This window comes from Ovis canadensis, chromosome 7 (genome assembly GCF_042477335.2).
Source record: "Ovis canadensis isolate MfBH-ARS-UI-01 breed Bighorn chromosome 7, ARS-UI_OviCan_v2, whole genome shotgun sequence".
Classification (NCBI taxonomy): domain Eukaryota; kingdom Metazoa; phylum Chordata; class Mammalia; order Artiodactyla; family Bovidae; genus Ovis; species Ovis canadensis.
In genome coordinates, this window is record NC_091251.1 from 101,461,799 (window position 1) to 101,478,996 (window position 17,198).

Genomic DNA, 17,198 nt, shown 5'->3' on the forward strand with positions numbered 1-17,198 from the left:
AAGTAAATAATAATGTAAATATAATGTAAACCATTATAAGTCAGAATGTAATAAATATGTTCAGTGAGATTTTAGAAAGTACTGAGTTAGCATGCTAGAGTATTTTATTTTTCAGCCATAGGATCAGGGCAAAGCTGCATGAAAAATGAATTTAGGCTGGGCTCTAAAGAAGGTTATATAGAAGTTTACCAGCTTTAAGTGGAATGAAATGCAAATAGAGCTGGAGAAGGAGTGAGAGAAGCCAGAACATTGTCAGGAACTTATCAGACTTGTTTAAGGCATGGCAAACATTTATTTAATAGTCAGAATGTAGAAGTGCTCATGGGACAAATGGTAGCAAAATATAGTGCTACAGAGTTACTTTGGGGCCCAGAGGTGGAGGATCTTGAATGAAAAAGATAATTAAGTTTAGACTTTATTTGATAAGCGGTGGGATAGATTTGGACCAGGAGAGTGGCATGTTGAAAGCCTTGTTTTTAATCTAGTGACACTTTGGAGGGTTTGTTAAAGAGACAGGGGCAGGGGGTCCGGTTAAAGAATCTCAAGATTCATCCAGGTAAGCAGCCAGGCCAGTAGAAATGAAAAGCAGGGTGACATTTCAAATATTAGAGATGGGCTTTCCTGAACGTGGTGCCTGGAGGTATCATGCTGAGCAGGGAAGACTCAAAGATGAGTCTGAGGGTTTGGGCTCTTTCCTGGAGAGCAATGACACGAAAATCAGAGGCGAGAAAGGCAGCCATGGGAGGAACTGATCAGTTCAGTCTGGGATATGTTGATTGCAGATACTCACAAGATTTTCAGTTGAAAATATTACTAAGGTAAAATGTTTCTCTCTCTTTACCCAACATTAGAATGAGCTCTCCTCTTTTGAATCCCTTTTGGAATCTCATCAGACCACAGAATTGGCATATTGAAGAACACTGTAATTACTATGGCAATTTCCAGGTTCTGGTCCTGGATATTATTAAAATGCACCCCCGCCCCACACCGGTGAGTTGTTGCTTAGTCGCTCAGTCGTGTCCAACTCTGCAACCCCATGGACTGTAGCCTGCCAGGGCACCTCTGTCCATGGGGGTTCTCCAGGCAAGCATACTGGAGTGGGTTGCCATGCCCTCCTCCATGGGATCTTCCCACCCCAGGGATGGAACCCAGGTCTCTCACCTTGCAGGCAGGTTCTTTACTAGCTGAGCCACCAGGGAGGCAGAAGCAGAGACCCCCTCACATGGTGCTCTGTGTCATCTGCATCTCTGGCTCTCTGTCCTCTGTGGATTGCTCTCTCTGTTACGATTGTGTTCAGCCTCTAGTTAGGGCTTCCCTGGTGGCTCAGTGGTAAAGAACCTGCTTGCCAATGGGTTTGATCGCTGCGTCGGGAAGATCCCCTGGAAAAGGAAGTGGCAGGCCACTCCAGTTTTTTTGCCTGGGAAATCCCATGGACAGAGAGCCTGGCAGGCTACAGTCCATAGGGTCACAAAAGGCTTGGACACAACTTAGCAACCAAACAGCTACAATGAAAACAAATATTTAACCTGAAGTGACTGAAGAGGAGATAAATTTTCTCACTTAAGAATTCTGGAGTCTAGAAGGTGGAAAACTGCTTGTGTGGACTCATCACAGATCTGACAATATATGAGTCACTTCCTCTGTTCCTTCTCCTGGCTCTTGCGCTTGCCGCCTCATGGCCGCAAGGTGGCTGCTGCAGCTCCAAATATCCCATCCAAACTCAAGGAAGAGGGGAAAGCAGTTGGCCTAGCCAGGTCACCATCTTTTTTTTTTTTTTTTTCTAATTTAATTTATTTTTTAATTGGAGGCTAATTACTTTACAACATTGTAGTGGTTTTTGCCATATGGTGACATGAATCAGCCATGGGTCTACATGTGAAAGTCATTCTCTTTTATTAAGAATAGAATAAGCATTTCCTGAACTCCTCAAAGACTTGCTTTATCATCACTTCGTCCTGATCAATGCCATATGGCCACCACTAGTTGCAAAGGAGGCTTGCTTAGGCTGGTGACATTGCTGCTAGCCCTGGAACGGAGGAAAAGTGGGACAGGTATTGATTATGTCTCCAATATTTGTCTCTAACGATGCACTGTAAAATACTTTGAGGGCAGGGATTGTGTTCCCTCAGCCCTCTCCCACCCACAGCCCCTGGTGGCCTCCTCCTCACCAGGCACTTTTCTGGATATATAGGGGTCTGGAATGGAAAGGGCTTGAGAAACCAACCCTGGTCTAGTATGCTAAGAGTTCCTTTTGTGTTTTTGTTCCTCTGAGCAGCCTTAGGAAAGTAGGAGCTTCTGGAAACATGTTAAAGAAGCTGTTTCTCAGTAACTCTCAAAAAAAAAAAAAAGAAGAAGAGAAGGAAGTGAAAAGATGCCGTGCTGGGAGGAAATCTATGCTGCTGCAAAAATAGAATAGGGCTCAAGTACCTCCTTCAGTAATGAATGCATGAAAAGAAGCTTCTTAAATTATAAATGTGGTTTCTCTTGTTTATTGCCCGGTAATCCTGTTCTATTGATTTCTGTTTATTTCCAATCACCTAGAATCAGAAGCTGTGTTGCTTAGAGATCTTGATCCCTAAAAGATTGTCATTAAAGCTACTCTGCTGTATTTTGCCATTTATTTTCTGCTCGAAGTGATTGAATCAATACAAATACAGACAAAACACTTTTTCCTTTGCTCCCTAGAAGACTAGGGGGGGGAAACCTACAGAAAAGCTAAATAAAGATGCTTGGATAAAAAAGACACCCTGTCAAATGACATATTGATTTCTTTCAAAGAGACCAAGTGTAAATTAAAAATATTCTTCTGACACAGTTTTTAAAGATGCCACTGACTCAGCAGAGTCAGGACTTACTGATTTTCTCTTCCGAGAGGGCCAGGTTGGAAGGGCAGCACACTCTTCCTAGGACCGGCCATCTCCCCAGGATCTCAGAGGGAAGTCTGTTTCAGGCGGCGCGAGCAGAGTTCCCCGGTTCTGTCTGATCCGTTCTCGGTTCTGGTTTCGAAACCCACCACTGCCTCTGTCTATATTCAAAGAGCTAAAAACTTTCCAAAAATTGTGCTAACATGGTTCTTTTTTCAAGTGGTTGCATTGAAACTCTTCTCAGAATTGGGAAGAAATGGGAATAACCAAGGCATGGGACTTACAATGGGATATTATTTGGAATGTGATTAAACACTGGTCTAGAAAGATCTGGAGGAGAGGAGAGGCAGGAAGCAGGGACCTTAGAGGAGCCATCCCAGTGTAGGGGCCATCCCAGTATAGGAGCTGTCCCAGTACAGGAGCCATCCTAGCAAGAGTCCTTTCTCCCAAAGCACTGTGGAGAGAATCAGGCTAGTCTTAGCCACCCTGCAGTCATGAGGCTGGGAGTAAAGGCACAAGTGATCCAGCAGCATAAACTATGTGTTATAATTTGGATTTCTGAAAACCACCTCAGACCTCTTTGGCCTGTTCGAAAACATTTTGCAGAATTGTTCTCAGGGGCAGCTGTGAAATCCACAGGAACCAGTGTAAAGTAAGAAAGAAGGAAGAAATATTAAGGGATGAATTCAATAAAAATGTTGGATTCATTTTACTCCCACCCAGGAGGGGTCCACAGACTCCTGTGCTTGTGTGGCATCAGAGGCTATCTGTGTAGACGGGGTGGCTGGAACAGGGGTGGCCCCACATATGCATCCCATCGGCTTGTGCACATGCTCCCTTCTCCTGTTGAACTTACGGAACACAAAGTCAAGAATAAAGTGGTTCAGGATTTCAAGATGGTGAAAGCAGAGCATTAAACCAAGCACAAGGTCTTGCAAGCACAGACCCCTATGTGACTACATAGGTCTCAGGCCTGGGATTACACCTGCTGTATTTCTGATACCTACTTTAATAATAAATGGGTGCTGTTGCTTATAAAATGAAACTGGAAAACATTGTTAGCCTTGCCGTCCATCAAAAATGATGAGAAATAAGTAGTCTTGGCCCTTCCCACATAGAAAGTCTCTTGTGTTTGGTTTTGTAAGTTGTTTTGAGGCTGTATAGAGCATGGGGTCATCCATTTAAGGCTGGTTGCAGCCTAGGAATGAGGAAATGACTTCTGGAGGGTAACTGAGTCCATCTGGGTTCCCAGTTTTCTCATGGAACAGTACCTGAAGACTTTCTCTAAGTTGGGACTTATAATAAAAATCAAAGAGCTGCATTTGACTCTGTCTTCCCATCTTTCTCTGTGGGAGGTTGGTACTGTCTTCCAGATACGAGTAACCAGGGATCGGTTTTCATTACCAAGCTGAACTCATTTGCATTTTATCTCCCTTGGGGTTTGATATCAGGTTCTTGAACTGGCCCTCACTGTCCTCTCCAGTTTGGACTCAGGCTTACTCACCACAGATCACCCTTAAGTGTCAGAGGCACAAACCTTGCTTCAACCACTGCTGTGGTTTTGACACCCATAGCTGACTTTTCTCACATTACATGACATGGCTGAACAGGAGGTTCTCTTTTCAGAGTAATGAGGAATAGACAACCTTGTCTTTGTATCTTACATTCAATCCATTGCATTTGACTGTTGGGGTAAGTTTTCTGTGCCACATACTAAGTTCTGGATTATACTAATACCTCTTCCTTCTTGTTCTTTCTACATTGTCTTGAGCTTGCATTTCTTAGTTTCTTGTTTACTAGGCGTGGGCTTCAAACATGCTTGGTTTTGCAAGATAAGGATCTTCAATTCTCCTCTACCCCCCAGACCTGTTGGATATTCACGTGTGTTGCACACTCTTTGGTGTAAGTGGCCTACCACTGACAAAATAAAGACAAGGTTATGTTTGGTCCCCAGCATTTGGCTGTGGCCTCGTTCCTTTCTCTTCTGCTCAGCTGGCATGCCTCAGTTCATCGTAAGACCGAAAACGGAGACCCACTGCTACTTGCTCTGGACTGAATGGCTGTGTTACGTCTTTTTTCAGACTTGTGGACCAAAATCTAGGACTGTGACTCCTTGCTATCCTCTAATGTTAGGACTTATTAAGTCTTCTAAGCCATGCTCTCAACCTGCCAGGAAGGGCCTCGTCTCCTATGTTCAGTGATAAGGTTAAGCAACGAAAAAGAGGGCCAAGAGGAAGATGAGTTCACAAAGAAATATGACTTTACTTTTCCTTGTTTTTTTCCCCCAAACCCATTCCTTCTTCCTGAACTGTGGAGCAAGAAACAATAAACATGGATAAATGACTCATACCATCAAAACACAGTGATGCTGTCCAGAATCCAGACTGTTCAGGATTTCAACATCCATTGACTGACGCCTTTGTCACTGTGGGTCATGTTAATATTTGGCCTTGGTCCCTCACCCTCTAAAAACAGATGCTTGATTTTGGTATTATCATTAGGATAAAGACCTCAGCTTAGAAATTAATCTCCAACTCAAAAAAAAGGAGAGAGAAAGGCCAGGGAATAAGAAGGTGAGCAAGCAGGAAACGTAGGTTAGGTCATTGGAAAATGAAAGTCTCTCAGTCCTGTCTGACTCTTTGCAACCCCATAGACTGGAGCCCCTCAGGCTCTTCTGTCCACGGAATTCTCCAGGCAAGAATACTGGTGTGGATAGCCATTCTCTTCTCCAGGGGATCTTCCCAACCCAAGGATCAAACCCAGGTCTCCTGCATTGCGGGCAGATTCTTTACCATCTGAGCCACCAGGGAAGCCCTAGGTCTTTGGAGCTTGAGCTCCAGTTGTTGGCATTCCTTTGTCATGGTTAGACCCTCCGTACTCCAAACAAGGTTTGTGGTGAAAGCCGGAAGAGTTTACGCAGGAACACAGCCAAGTCTTTCTGATGAGCAGTCCTGGAGAGGGCTGCACCAATAAGAAAAGCATCCATTAAAGCCAGACCTTTGTGTGTACATAATCAATAGGCTCTTGATCTAGATTCCTGAAGATGTGTCTGGTTGGGTAGGTGTGGTTTTTTTTTTAATTTTTTTGGAGGGTTTTTTTTTTTTTTTTCCCCTGCCTTCTAAATAATATGTAATTTCTCCGGGCCAAGAAATAAATTGAAAGGATTTAGAGGGATTTGCTTATCAGTGGAACACCACGTAGCATTACATTCCTCCTGCTTTGGGGAAGGTACATTGAAGTTTGGTTAATCTTCTGTGGTTCAATACTCCTCTTCCCTCTGTCAGGCTGCCTTGAACAACAGATAGATTAATCCCCCTTTACCCACTCTCTTCTCCCTCCTCCCTCTCCTCTCTCTTGATCCACCCTTTTTTTTTTGAGCAGATGGAAGAAAAATCTTAAAACTGAAAAGAAAAAGAAAAAAAAAGATATTGCATCACATTTATTTATATAATCCTACAGGACTTCAAGGATGGAAATAAAGGACTCCAATCTTTGGTACAAAGTTTGGCTGAGCTTAGCTTGGTTTTTTATACTGTTAATTAAATCTTGAGTCTACAAAGGGATTTCCTTAAAGGTTAATTCATTAGAACAATTTATTATAAATCATGTCATTCTTTATTCTCCTCCAATATGTGTGTGGAGTGGGGTGGGGGGAAGGAGCAATGTGGAGGCTATAGACAGTGGGCAGAGTTTAAAGGGAAGCTGGTGATACCTTGGCTAGGTTTCCTATGCAATCTACCATCTTTAATGATAATGAATAATTGATAAATATTTTGCAGTAAACGCCACTGATGAGCCTCATATTAATTTCAAGTTTTGTATTATAGTTGATGGTTTAGCATCACTCGATGTGTTCTTGCTGGGCCTGGCTCCCGTCCTAGCAGTTGCTAAACTCCACGAGGACAGAGACTGGCTCAGTCTAGCCCCTCAGCACAGTGACTGACGCATGATAGGCCGTTGGTCAATGTTTGTTGAGGGAAGACTGATTGAATGAACAAATATATACATCTATAAAATTGTATAGCCAGAAAACTGAGGGTTTTGTTGGTTTGTTGCTTGCTTCTATTTTTTATATTCAGTTTTCTGACAGAGCTTAGTTTTAATTAACTAATTTGGTCATGCTGAATGCAATGTCTGTAGCCCAGGGCACTTCTCTTAAAACCTTCTCATTCTAAGGAAATATGAGCCAAGGAAAATATGTGTGTAGTCATATCTTACTTGGCAAGGGCTTATCTCCAGATAGAGAAAAGAAAGGAATATCTTGGAAAACTACAATGACATGAACTCCAGAAGACTTTTAAAAAATTCAGTGTTGTTCCCTGTTATATGTAAAATGGATAACCAACAAGGACCTATTGTATAGCACAGAGAACTCTGCTCAAGGTTATGTGCCAGCCTGGATGGTAGGGAGGTTTGGGGGAGAATGGATACATGTATGTATTTCCCAAGTCCCTTTGCTGTTCACCTGAAACTATCACAACACTGTTAAGCGGCTATACCCCAAGACAAAATAAAAAATTTAAAGTTTGAAAAAAATAAAATAAAACTCAGTATGGTTCCAGTAAAGATACCTACACAGAGGTGGGGCTCAAGGGTTATTCAGAAAGTGTCCTCTCCAGGCTGAACTTTGTCCTTTAGTTTTCATTTTTCTGGACCTGCCTCATGACATGCCCCTGTCTTTTACACTTGAGTGTGCAAGGAGATCCAACCAGTCCATTCTGAAGGAGATCAGCCCTGGGATTTCTCTGGAAGGAATGATGCTTCCAGTACTGAAACTCCAGTACTTTGGCCACCTCATGCGAAGAGTTGACTCATTGGAAAAGACTCTGATGCTGGGAGGGATTGGGGGCAGGAGGAGAACCCCAGGATGAGATGGCTGGATGGCATCACGGACTCGATGGACGTGAGTCTGAGAGAACTCCAGGAGTTGGTGATGGACAGGGAGGCCTGGCGTGCTGCAGTTCATGGGGTCGCAAAGAGTCGGACACGACTGAGCAACTGAACTGAGCTGACTGATGACAGGTTCAAATGATTTATTTCATTTTCTCATAATGGTATTGGTTGCTTCTTTTGAAGATGACTATAAAAAGGATGTTAAGAATAAAGTGAGGATATAAGGACTTCTGGTGGTCCAGTGGTTGAGACTTTGCCTTCCAATGCAGAGGGTGTGTGTTTGATCGCTGTTCAGGGAAATAAGATCCCACATGCCTCCTGGCCAAAAAACCAAAACATTAAACAGAAGCAATATTGTAACCTATTCAACAAAGACTTCACAAATGGTCCACATCGAAAACCTCTTTGAAAAATAAAGTGAGGTGGAGATAATCATGCCCATACAATCTTCCCATGCTTTAAGGACTATTTTAGGGTTGGGTTTGAACTGAAGGAAGTGGTGGGGTTGATGGTGAAGAAGAGAGGGATGAGATAATCACTTCTTACAAATTTGCCCAAGTTCCAGGGTTTTACCTTTGGTGCTGTCTAAAAATCCTCCAGTAGTTTGTGTATGTAATGGGGAAGGGGTAGCTACTGGCATTGCTCAAAGGTTGAACTATGCAATGGCAACAATTTGATGGAGAATAGCTTAGTAAATACATTTAAATTGAGGTGGTCAAAGTTTTGAAATATCATTAAAGATTGTTGATTGATGTAGAGTTCCCAGACATTCTTTTTTTTTTTTTTTTTAAATAGAGTGAGACCTTCTGTCATATGAGGTACTGAGCTCCAGCTCCATCTCAGAGTGGAAGTATGGAGACAAGAAAACTAAAACACTAAGCATTTGAAGGAATTTAATTCTTTTTAGCATGAAGCAGCTGCAGAGATGTATGGCTGTTTTCTGTGGGACTTCAGAATATTTATGGGCCTTTCTCTTTTCCTTTTTCACTGGAAGAAAAGCGATCATCATTCTTGAGTGCGTTATTTATAATTTCATAAAGCTGTTCTGTGGCAGGACTTATTTTATCTTGCATTTAATCTCGGTCAAATAACCGTGCTTCCAAGGAGCTGGGTGGAAAAAAAAATTATTATTCGCCCCCCCCCACCACCACCAAATGATTAGCTTATTCTCAGTAAAAGATAAAGAGCTAAAGGCTGGAATTTTGACATCACAAATAGGTACCTGGGCAGTAAGGAGGGAGAAGAGTGAAACTCTCTTAAACTGTTCAGACCATGGCAGCAGATATTTGTCTCTGTGCCAAATAATGGGTAACAATGAAGAATGGTGTAGAACCATCCCTATACTGAGATGAGGTAGAGCCTTTCAGAGTAAATAATTAGAAGCAGGTGATTATAGAAACAATAACTCATTGGTGGAAAATGAAAAGCCAGGCTTGTGAAACTGAGGGAATTGAAAGTAAATATACCTATAAATCTACTTGGGTGGACAGAGTTTTGAGCTTTCTTCTGTCCCAGTTTATTCTAAGGTAATTTCAATAAACATTGGTAGGGGGGAAAAAGAATATAAATGCAATAAAAAATCTTTCAGGAAAGGAATAAAGAGGGCTCCTGCCAGAGAGATATTTTATTGAAAGTTATTATAATACCTATCTTTAGTTTTATGAGTCCTAATACAAAACCAAGTAATTTCAACATGTGGATTAAAAATATGAAATGCATATTTTAAAACTGGGTAGTGTGAATTATTATTTTTAATATAGGACTTGGCTAATATATTGGGACAGAAGTATATTTTCCTCCCCTTGAGAAGGTGAGTAAAGGTCCTTCATCTGCATAGTGGTGAGGGTGGGGGTGCAGTCAGACTCAGGCCTGTGTTCTGAAACCACGTGTATCCTCTCCCTAAGGAAGTGTGACAGATGACACCGGTGCGGTATGGGGAGGGGAAGAAGGAGAGGAGTCCGGGAGGGCAGGATATTAAATTCACGCTTATTATCCAAGTTTGCAAGAACAGTGCGATAACTCAGGGAGCTGTCATCCTGTCATCCTAGGACGCCTCTTCACTCTAGCGTCCTGTACTACTCCTGGGTATACAAATAAACTGTGCTTTTTCATGTCTCTGAGCCTTTGCAAAGACTGTCGATTTCACCTAGGATGCCCTTCTCCTCCCCAAAGCTCTCAGCTTTCCCCTGCTTCACTGCTGCCTGTCCCCGAGGGCTCATTTCCACATCCTCCTTGGCCTAGGAGCTCTCTCTCTTCCCCTGCAATCTGCTCCCTTAGTACCTGCTGCTGACTCTTATCAAAGCATTCAGTTTGCTCTATCAGGATTGCCCGTTTACCAGACAGGCTCTTCAGAGACTGTGAATTCCCAGGGCGAAAGAACAGCTTTGTCTATCGCTTTATCCCTCCTGGTACAATGCTTGACACATAGGTGTTCAATAGATATTTATTAAATGGCATGAATATTAATAAATGATATATTAAAAATGATACTGCTAATATATACTGTATTAATGTAATATATATAATATCACAATAAAATATACCTGATTAGTATTAATGAAGGAATGAGTGAATGAATGAAAAAGCACCTTGATGATATAGTTACATATCGCTGAAGGTGGATCTTATCACTCAGCCACTGAAAAACAGACCAGGGACTACTTATGGATCTTCTAGTCTTCCGTGAATGATTTACAGATAATGTTGATATTTGCCATATAGGAACCTCAGTATGTAAACACTTTAAGCTTAGCCATTGGGAATTATGAGAGTTTTAGACAATCATTGCAAGGAGAAAAAATGTTAAGATGACATGCAAGGCACCCTGATGAACATTTCTCACACAAGGACACAAATAGAGAAAGTTCCTAAGGCAATGCTGCTATTTGAGAAGTGTGAATGGTGGGCAGTTAGAAATAGCAGATGTCTGTAAAATATCTCTACCCTTGGTTATTATGAGTACTGAAAATTAATATGTGTTAACTGCTTAGCACAAAGCCTGAATATAGCAAGTGTTTAAGTAGTAAATTAGTAGGCCTGATTTTAGAGAGTTCAAATATCTTTTTCCTCTCAAGAGTACTAATTGCTCTTCTTTCTAAGGAATTATGATTATTAATGAAAAATGACTGTGATTGTAAGAAAACAGATACACTCACCAACACACACACTGTCTCTCTCTCTCTCTGTCTCTCACACACACACACACATACATACACACACACAGCGTAGGGCTACTGCATTTTATTTAAGGAAAAAAGTCCATAGTTCCGTTCTAAATGCCTGTGATAGGTGTATCCAGAGTCTGTGAAATATTGCAATAGCCAAAGGTACTCCACCACCCATGGGAACCAATAGTTAAAGAAATGTGCCTTTTCTTCCAAGGATAAGAGTCAGACCCTGCATTCGCTTATAACTGGGGAAAGGTACAGACAAGAAATATTAAAAGCCCCTAAAAGCCTTGGGTTTTCTGAGAGTAATTTTGAATCAAATAGACATTACTTTAGGATGTGATCCTAAGTAAGTGTATATCCAAAAGCCTTTGTCTGTCATTTTTGCTATTGTTTTCAAGTAGCAGAGACAGAAGTAGTTTTTTGTTTTTTTTTTTAATCCCTAAATAAAGTGATCTTAATCCTGCCTTTTGCAAGTCAAAGCTTGCTGCCCCTGGCAGAGCATGCATTTCTGAAACTGCATGGTGTTCTGTGGCAGGCACGGCTGCATCCACTGCCAGGTTCTCCAGATAAACATCGTTTTCCACAATGGGCAAAGAGGAGGTTGAGATATTTGTAATTGCTTTGAAAATTTCAGTGGCTATGGCCATAAATGGTGATGGTGAAGTTTGAGAGACAGAAAGGAAAGGGTTGAATTCATATAAGACCCTTGCAGAATGTCAGGACCTACAGCCCTTGGAAAGTGATCTCATCTTCCAATAAACTTTTAGTTTCTTGGCATGCTCTTCAGTATATTTTTCTTTATCAGTCTTCATGGCTGATCCAATCAGAAATGGTGTTTGTATTACTAGTGGAGGTCAGGAATTATCAACAAGGAAGAGCAATTCTAATGGGGGATAAATCAGTAAAGATAGAAGGCAAAGGCAGATAGCAAATCTATGTAAATTAGGAGTAGCGACCAGTTTGCATGTTCCCGTTGATTGGTTGATTGAGTTAGCTACTTTTAGTGTTTACTGAGCATGTACCATATGCCAGAAACAGAGTCTCACATTTAACATTACTTTTAAATCACATGCCCAGGTAATGACAAAAGGCTCTATTCATCCCAGTTTAGAGATAAAAGTAACTGAGGCCTGAAGAGGGGAAGTAACTGGCTCTCCCAACTCTCAGACTGTATGTTTAGGAGCTGGGATTTTCCAGCTATACTGTCTAGAGGCAGGCCCACTCTTCACGGCCTGGCGTCTCTGGTTCTTAGACACCAAGCATAGGAGCTTCTGGCAAAATGTCCTTCTGTTGCCTGGGAGGAACATTGTTCTCATCATACACATATTAAAAAAAAAAAAAAAATCTCTGGGAAGAGGGGCATGGCCAGTTCACTTCACTGAAAGAAGAGGAGTGAGGATATGGATGAGCATAGGTGTGGGGCCTGCCTTGGGGGTTAGGGGCCCATTGTGGGCACAGAAATGGAGGTAGTGATGGAGAAGGGGAGTAGGGGCTGGGCCAGTGGTACTCAGACCACAGAGGGGAGAATTTTTATAGTATTGGAGGAGGCTGTGGGCCTGTTTAAGTGCTGTGGGCCCTTGGCAGGTCACAAGCCATTTCCATATTTAAGAGGAGGCTAAGAGGAAAGTGGGAAATAGTCTTCAACTGCAGAGCCTAGTACTTATCTTAAAAACCAAACAAAAACAAAAAAACAACTTTGCATTGGTTTTTGGCTGATAAAAATTCAGATAGTTTTTACAGTGTTAAAGATTCCCCTAATATGTTAACACTTTTTCGGTTTCTCTTGAAGTTTTGCGTTCTTTTCATACATTTGCTCAGTGGCCTTTTTAAACTTTTTAACCTGGCCTTCAATTCTTAAGGTGAACTTGCTAGATTTTCATTAACTCAGCAGTTTTCATTCATTTCCAGTGACCAAAGCTAGTTAAGCCCTATATGGGCCATTCTGTAAGGTCCTTATAATCAAGTCACCAACAATTAATTTCCGATTGATTACTTGTTAAAAATGCATTCTCAACCTTAAGGAGATTTTTAGGCCGTTCCCCCTCAAGTGCTCTTTTCCATAAAATTTTAATATCAGGTATACAGTATATTTGTTTAAGAACTGTGGGCCCTTGGCAGGTCACAAGCCATTTCCATATTTAAGATCCTCCCCCCTTTGCCCACAACAGTTATTGCTGAGTGGTGTCATCCCCATAGAAAATGCATGCGTTAGAACTATCAGTGATTGTGTTATCATTGTTGTTTAGTCACTCTGTGACCCCATGGACGGCAGCATGTCAGGCTTCCCTGTCTTTCACTGTCTCCCAGAGTTTGCTCAGACTCATGTCCAGTGAGTCTGTGCTTGCTATCTAACCATCTCATCCTCTGTCATCTCCTTTTCTTCCTGCCTTTAATCTTTCCCAGCATCAGGGTCTTTTTCCAGTGAGTTGGCTCTTTGCATCAGATGGCCAAAGTAGTGGAGCTTCAGCTTTAGCATCAGTCCTTCCAATGAATATTCAGAGTTGATTTCCTTTAGCATTCACTGGTTTGATCTCCTTGCAGTCCCAGGGACTCTCAAGAGTCTTTTCCAACATCACAGTTCAAAAGCATCAGTTCTCTGGAGCTCAACCTTCTTTATGGTCTAATTCACATCCATATGTGACTACTGGGAAAACCATAGCTGTGACTGTACTTTGCCAGCAAAGTGATGTTTCTGCTTTTTAATACACTGTCTGGGTTTGTCATAGCTTTTCTTCCAAGGAGCAACTGTGTTTCAAGTTCACAACTGCAGTTACTGTCCACAGTGAATTTGGAGCCCAAGAAAATAAAATCTGTCACTGTTTCCACTTTTTCCCCTTCTATTTGCCATGAAGTGGTAGGACTGGATGCCATGTTCTTCTTTTTTTGAATGTTGAGTTTTAAACCAGCTATTTCACTTTCATTCTTATCAAGAGTCTCTGTAGTTCCTCTTTGCTTTCTGCCGTTAGAATGGTATCATCTGCACGTCTGAGGTTGTTGATATTCCTCCTGGCAATCTGGTTCAAAACTGGTAAATGGGTCCATCAAGATGGTATATTGTCACCCTGCTTCTTTAACTTATATGCAGGGTACATCATGCAAAATGCCAGGCTGGAGGAATAACAAGCTGGAATCAGGATTGCCGGGAGAAACGTGGCCTTTCCCCTATATCTACCTTTGCGTCTGCACAGTTAATATCTATTCTCTTACCACCTCCTTCCCTACATGACGGGAAAGGGACCTATACTGGCCCTATCACAGCCAGAAACTCCAGAGAGTGAGCTTATGATCTCTCTGACACAAATAGTGATGCTGCAGGACACAAGTGCCAGCATCAGTTTCTGGAAGTGAAATGCACATGTCACTAGTGTCTAATTGAAAATAAAAATAGAATGTTTGCAAAACCTTTTTCTATTAACTATAAGGAGGAGAGCGGGGGTTGAAGTATCTCCTCGACAAGTGTAGAATAAAGATCAAGAACGTGGTTTAAGGCACCTCTCTGCTGCTGTCAATTAAGCGAAATCAATTACCTAATGTGGTTTTTCTACTGTGCTTTGCTGTGTTCAGCGATTCTATGCCTCCTGTGTCTATTTCAAGAAGGACATTGTCTGGAAACACTAAGCATATGGGTTGTCATGCGTATTCATTTTCTAGGGCTGCCATAACAAAGGACCACAGACAGAGTGGCTTAAACCAGAGGGATTTATTTTCTCACAGCTCTAGAAACTGGCATTCTGAAGTCGAGCTGTCAGGGGTCCAGTTTCCTCTGAGGCCTCTCCTCCTGTCTTCTTTCCCCTGTGCCTTCCCGTGGTCTCCCCTCTGCGTGTGTGTGTGTGTGACAATCTCTTCTTTTTGTAAGGAGAGCAGTCATGTTGGATTTACTTACCCAAATGACCTCCTTTTAACTTCATTACCTCTTTAAAGACCCCATCTCCAAATACCAGTCACATTCTGAGGTACAAGGGGGTTAGAACTTCAACATACGAATTTGGGAGAGGACACAGTTCGGTCCATAGCATCCTGTAAGAAGGGGATGCAAGAAGCCTACAGGAGCTACAAATGCCAGTTTTAAATAAGATGTATGTGTTCAGATCTTCACTATGTGTTTTACCAGCTGTGAGTCTTTTAGCAACTCACTTAACCTCTCTGAACTTCAGTTCTCTTTACAAATATAATAATTATCCCTGTCCCGAAGGCTCAGTGTGAGAATTGTGTCTCATTAATTAGTAATAACTATAACTAGTAAGCCTGTATATGTGTCTAGCAGAGCATCTGACTTGTAATTGCTTTTCCTCTTGAATATGGATTGAGACTTCAGTGCCTTAGGAATAATAAGACTAGCAAGTCACTTACTACTATGAACATCAGGAAGTAGAAAGCAATGAGCATTTGTTGAACAACTGCTGTGTTTTGAATACTCAGGCACAAAGTAGGACAAAAGCTTGGTTTTTAGACAGGAGCTGTAGATTAATGATTGATGGGTTGATTTAAAGAGTATTTATCGTGCATGTAGTATATACCAGGTACAGAAAGTAGTCTTCTTATTTACTGTCTAGCAAGGGCCCTTCTCACTGACCATGCCCACAGTCCTTTATATTTCTTGCAGCAGCAGATTCCCTGTCTTTGGGTAATTTCTGCAGGATTCAATAGAAAAAAAAAATTATTGAAAATTGAATTACCACTGTTACAATCAGAAATTTTGTGCTCTCTTCAGATACAGCCTTACCTGTGTCCAGAGGCTGTCTTGTAGTGTCTGTCCGCTGGTCCACATTACTAATTCAGCTAATTGCGGCAATTACAGGAAGAAATCGCTGATGGCGAGAGAAGTCATTATGCTATCCCTGAACAGACTGCCTTCCACGGCGTTCATTAATTACACCAGCCTATAGATTGGCGACCACCAAATCATACACTTGAGACCACACACCATATGCCTGAAACTCTCGCCACGCTGCCAAGCGTTTCTGTGTTGGCTTGCTCTCTTGTATTGCCACCATCTGCAATAGCCCTTCTCCTGCCCTTCTGATTGTCAAAATTGAAATTAAAGTCAGGATAGAGTCAGGCTGCAAATGTGATCTACAGGGATGGGGTAGACTTGAGCCTGCTGGAACCACCTTGGGTTACTCAGCTTCCCATGAGACCCACCCAGAGTATGTGGACCCAGAGCCATCCACAGCTACACAGGGGTTAAAATTCTCTACCCTACAACATGCCCTCTTTAGAAACGAGAGACAGTAATGATGATGGAGGCAGGACACAATGATAAGTCTTTGGTGCTTTTGTTCATTGGTTTCCTTATCTCTCTCTCTTCCCCCATCTCATTATTTTTTCTTTGACATGCACAGCCAACATCAGATGACCTTGTTTCATCTGCTGAATGTTCAAGCGATGACGAAGACTTCGTTGAATGTGAGCCGAGTACAGGTAGGTTAGGTCAGTCTTGTTTTGCTTGCTTTATTTTTTCATTTGCAAAAAACAATACATACATATATGTAAATATACATGTGTTTTATATATATTATAGTGTTAGTGTGTGTATTTCCTATATCTATATATGTATACAAATACATATATAAATATCACTGTATAGTCGAAAGCATCAAATCCCATGGAAGGAGCCATAAGACCCCGGGGAAATTTAAAGTCAATTCCTTGACCAGCTAAAGAAGACTCAATAGGACATAACATTGAGCAGTTAGATACCCAGATTAACCACCAGAAGAAACAGGAAATGTGCAGCAGCCAGTGGCAGCTATGAAATTGACAGGGGGTGAGGGCAGGAAGACTTCTATATTGGATTGACATCAAAAACAACAAAAAAACAAAAACATAAAGCCAAAGTGGAGCCACAAAAGTCATTTAATCCTCATGAACTGTTCTGGCTCTTAAGTGGCAAACAAAACAAAACCAAAAAACAACCAAAAAAAATTTTTTTTTCCATGGGATTTCAACAGCAGTTAACATGGTATTATATTTATACTAATTTTGTTCATTGTGTGTTTAGAGAATTTGTGCGACAGTATAGCATAGTAAATACAAAATTAGTACAGAACCATGCCATGTCAACGGCTGTGATGCTTCAAAATGTATCTACTGTGCTGAAGTTGAGAGGACTTTGGCAATTAGCAGCTTCAGTGTGTTCCCCATTTGCACCCGGATACATTTCAATGTTTTATGGTCTTTCTTTATAGTGAGCTATATACGATATAATGTCCAGCAGGCAACTGCAGTCCCTAACTATTTCCTATCAACTTTCCCAAGTCGTCTGTTTTGA

The 17,198-nt window shown here is 41.6% G+C and overlaps 1 protein-coding gene across 1 annotated transcript in view; it reads left to right on the forward strand.

The window, feature by feature from the left end:
• The window catches only part of LOC138444254 (neurexin-3-beta-like), a 223,062-nt gene extending 206,310 nt beyond the window's left edge, over positions 1-16,752 (forward strand). Inside the window, exon 7 of the mRNA XM_069597534.1 lies at positions 16,270-16,752. Coding sequence (XP_069453635.1) covers positions 16,270-16,500 — 231 coding nt within the window. The 3' untranslated portion in view covers positions 16,501-16,752. The remainder of the gene's footprint in view (positions 1-16,269) is intronic.
• Positions 16,753-17,198: the final 446 nt, after the last annotated feature.